Source organism: Cebus imitator, unplaced genomic scaffold, assembly GCF_001604975.1.
Source record: "Cebus imitator isolate Cc_AM_T3 unplaced genomic scaffold, Cebus_imitator-1.0 Scaffold74, whole genome shotgun sequence".
In the NCBI taxonomy this organism is placed as follows: Eukaryota; Metazoa; Chordata; class Mammalia; order Primates; family Cebidae; genus Cebus; species Cebus imitator.
In genome coordinates, this window is record NW_016107389.1 from 5,776,208 (window position 1) to 5,779,865 (window position 3,658).

The 3,658-nt window shown below is 37.4% G+C and overlaps 1 protein-coding gene across 1 annotated transcript in view; it reads right to left on the reverse strand.

The window, feature by feature from the left end:
* Positions 1 to 3,658, reverse strand: part of ADAM10 (ADAM metallopeptidase domain 10) — a 172,728-nt gene that overhangs the window by 23,293 nt on the left and 145,777 nt on the right. Inside the window, exon 11 of the mRNA XM_017531893.2 lies at positions 50 to 197. Coding sequence (XP_017387382.1) covers positions 50 to 197 — 148 coding nt within the window. The remainder of the gene's footprint in view (positions 1 to 49; positions 198 to 3,658) is intronic.

Below are 3,658 nucleotides of genomic sequence, written 5' to 3' on the forward strand. Positions count from 1 at the left end.
AAAAAAAAAAAAAAAAAGAATATGAGTATCACTGAAATTAGCAAGGTACCTGCACTGTTTCCCAGGTTTCAGTTTGCATTTTTTCCCTTCTTGATTTGCATCAAAGCAGCATTCATCTTTACACTGGTCACTATAACCACAATCACATTCTTCACCTTGTTCTACCATTCCATTTCCACAAATAGGTTGGCCAGATTCTGAGGAAAATAAACAAGACAAGGTAAGCATTGTATGCACACATTAATTTTATTTAAACTTCACAAACTCTTTAGAGCATCATAACAAAGGGATAACGGAAAACTCTGATGAATAAGTAGAGCAAACTAGGAATCTGGCAATCACGAGACAATTCTAACAGGGGTTCTGCAACTAACAAGCAATGAGATCTTAGGCAAATCATTTCCATTTTGGGGCCTTCAGTTTCTTAATCTGTATAGTGTGGGGATTTGACAGAGGGTCCCTTCCAGAAATGGTAACTTGCTATTTGAGCCATGCTATATTGAGCTTTATTGACTTTACTATTTATATCAAACAAATACAAATCAAGTTAGTGCTTCATTAACCAGAAAAAAAAATTAAGCCTTTTTTGCAACAGATAATTTCGAACATACATAAAAGTAGTAAAAGAATACATACAATGAACTCCCATGTACCAAACACTCATCTTTAGCAACTATCAACAATATGCTGTTCTTGTTTCATTTACTCTCACAATTTTTTTCTGGAGTATTTTAAAACAACCCCACCTAACATATTATTGTCCCTGTAAATACTTCAGGATATATTGCTAAGACATGAAGACTTTTTCTTCTTTAAACCTAACTATAATAACCATGATCACATCTAACAAAATTAATAACATGCTTAATAACATCTAACAGCCAAGTCACATTCAATTTTCTTCAACTGTCTCTTTACAATTTGTTGCTGTGAATCAAGTTTCAAACAAGGTTTTCCTAACCCCAACTCCTCCCCTCATGGTTGCTTTCTGACAGTTCTCTTATGGTCTTTCAATGTATAATAGATTTCCCTATTTTTATTTATTTTTACACCATTGACCTGTTAAAGAAGTTGGGTGATTTGTCTATGAAATGTCCCACATTCCACTTAGCTGACTGTAAATACAATCAGTAAGTAATTTTTTTTAATGTACATTTGTTTTGCTGCTGAGCTAAACTAACCTCCTTAAGGGGTCAAACATGTATCATTTATATCTTCTGTATTCTCACAGACCCTAACAGTATTGAGTCACATCTAGGTTGATTAAGGTTAGACAGTCTCATCTAAGCACAGTGAATAATTTTAGAAAATTTCTTCAGCAGTCTTCTAAAGTTCTTTGATTTTTGTCAATGGAATTTAAAATTGGAATAGAAATGCTCCTCGTTGTAAGATCATAAAATCAAAGAGCTTCAGCAACTGCAGAGAATGATAAAAAATCAAATGCCTTAAATGTTCTAGGAAAGAAAACTAACTTCCAGGGAGTTTGTAACTTGATAGAGACCACATATCCCAGTATGGGCAAAATACAGACTAAACCTAGGCTTTTCTAGGTCTACAATCTGGTGCTCTTTTCTTTCCACGACACCAAATCAATGTGGAAAACAGTCATCGTACAGGCTTTAAATTAAGAATTGAGTAAGTAATAGGGAACACATACATCTCAACACAGGAACCTAATATGAGGCCCATCTAAATCAAAAATGTTCTAGAAACACTGGCTTTATATTCAGCGAATTATTTCTTTATAGTAAATCATCTTCCTTTACTTATAACTGCAATATAAAATAGAAGCTTGGTATGAACACATGCACACTCACACCAGCCCAGAAGGAAGGAGCCGGGACAAAGCCACTTGGCAACAGGACTGGGACCCCAGACCCTCAGAGCACACAGGTGCCTAGCTGAACCCCGATTTCAGGGCCCCCAGGGACGTTGCCATGGAGGCCCCTGCTCTCCAGAACTGAACTGGCCTGGGTGAAAGCAGAAAGTTCATTCTTAACCACATCGACTATTTTTAAAAATCTTAGAGGTTACGGAAGCTTCATCCCTGTTTCATTTTAGCCAACTTTTTTGCTCTCAAAAACTAGAAGCATGCACTATTTACAATAGCAAACACATCAAACCAACCCAATTGCCCATCAATGATAGACTAGATAAAGAAAATGTGGTACATATACACCATGGAATACTATGCAGCCATAAAAAATGAGATCATGTCCTTTGCAAGGACATGGATGAAGCTGGAAGCCATCATCCTCAGAAAACTAACACAGGAACAGAAAACCAAACATCACATGTTCTCACTCAAAAGCAGGAGTTGAACAATGAGAACACCACATGTTCTCAATCATAAGTGGGAGCTGAACAATGAGAACACATGGACACAGGGAGGGGAACAACATACACAGGGCCAGTCTGGGAGTTGGGACGAGGGGAGGGAGCATATTAGGACAAATAGCTAATGCATGTGGGGCTTAAAACCTAGATGACAGGTTGATGGGTACAGCAAACCACCATGTAACAAACCTACATGTTCTGCACTTGCATCCCAGAACTTAAAGTGAAATTAAAAACAAAACAAAACAAAAAAAAAACAACTAGAAGTGTGCATTTGCACATATAATACTAGGTAAAGAATAATGAGTTTTATAAGACTAGTAATAATTGTATAATTCACATGACATAATTCAGAAGAAAACAAAAAATGAAGTCAGAAAAATGTTAGATACATTATTTACTATGTATTAATTTTTATTTCATATAAAATTAGTACTTCAAGTTAGATATTTGCTAATAGCTTAAACAACAGTAAAAGTACTGTGTTTTTGTTTGTTTATTTGAGATAGAGTCTCTATCGCCCAGGCTAAAGTGCAGTGAAGCAATCTAGGCTCACTGCAGCCTCCACCTCTGGGGTTCAAGCGATTCTCATGACTCAGCTAAGACTACAGGCACGCACACTATCACGTGTGGCTGGTTTTTGTATTTTTTGTAGAGACAGGGTTTCACTATGTTGGCCAGGCTGGTTTCAAACTCCTGGTCTCAAGCAATCTGCCTGCCTCAGCCTCCCAAAGTGCTGGGACTACAGGCGTGAGCCACTGCACCCAGCCTAAAAATACTGTTTAAATGCAAAAATTGTAATAGGTACACATTTTGTCATAATTTAAGAAAAAATCTCCTTTCCTATAATACCTATAAAGCAGTATGTACATTTAAAAAAATCAACTTATATCAGAAGGTTTACTGTAAAAACCCAGTTTACAAATGAAGAATCTTAATGTACCTGCACATTAAGAAGCACTGGAAAACCAACCATTGATAGTAACAACAATAACAAAAACAATAACATCAATGTAATTTCAATCTGCCCTTTTAAAAGAAAAAGAAGGCTTTAAAAGATAAGGCTGGCCAGCACAGTGGCTCACGCCTGTAATCCCAACACTTTGGAGGGCCAAGGTGGGTGGATCACAAGGTCAGGAAATCAAGACCATCCTGGCTAACACGGTGAAGCCCTATCTCTACTAAAAATACAAAAAAATAAGCTGGGCAGGTGCCTGTAGTCCCAGCTACTTGGGAGGCTGAGGCAGGAGAATCACTTGAACCTGAACCTGGGAGACAGAGGTTGCAGTGAGCTCAGATTGCACCACTGCACTCCAGCCTG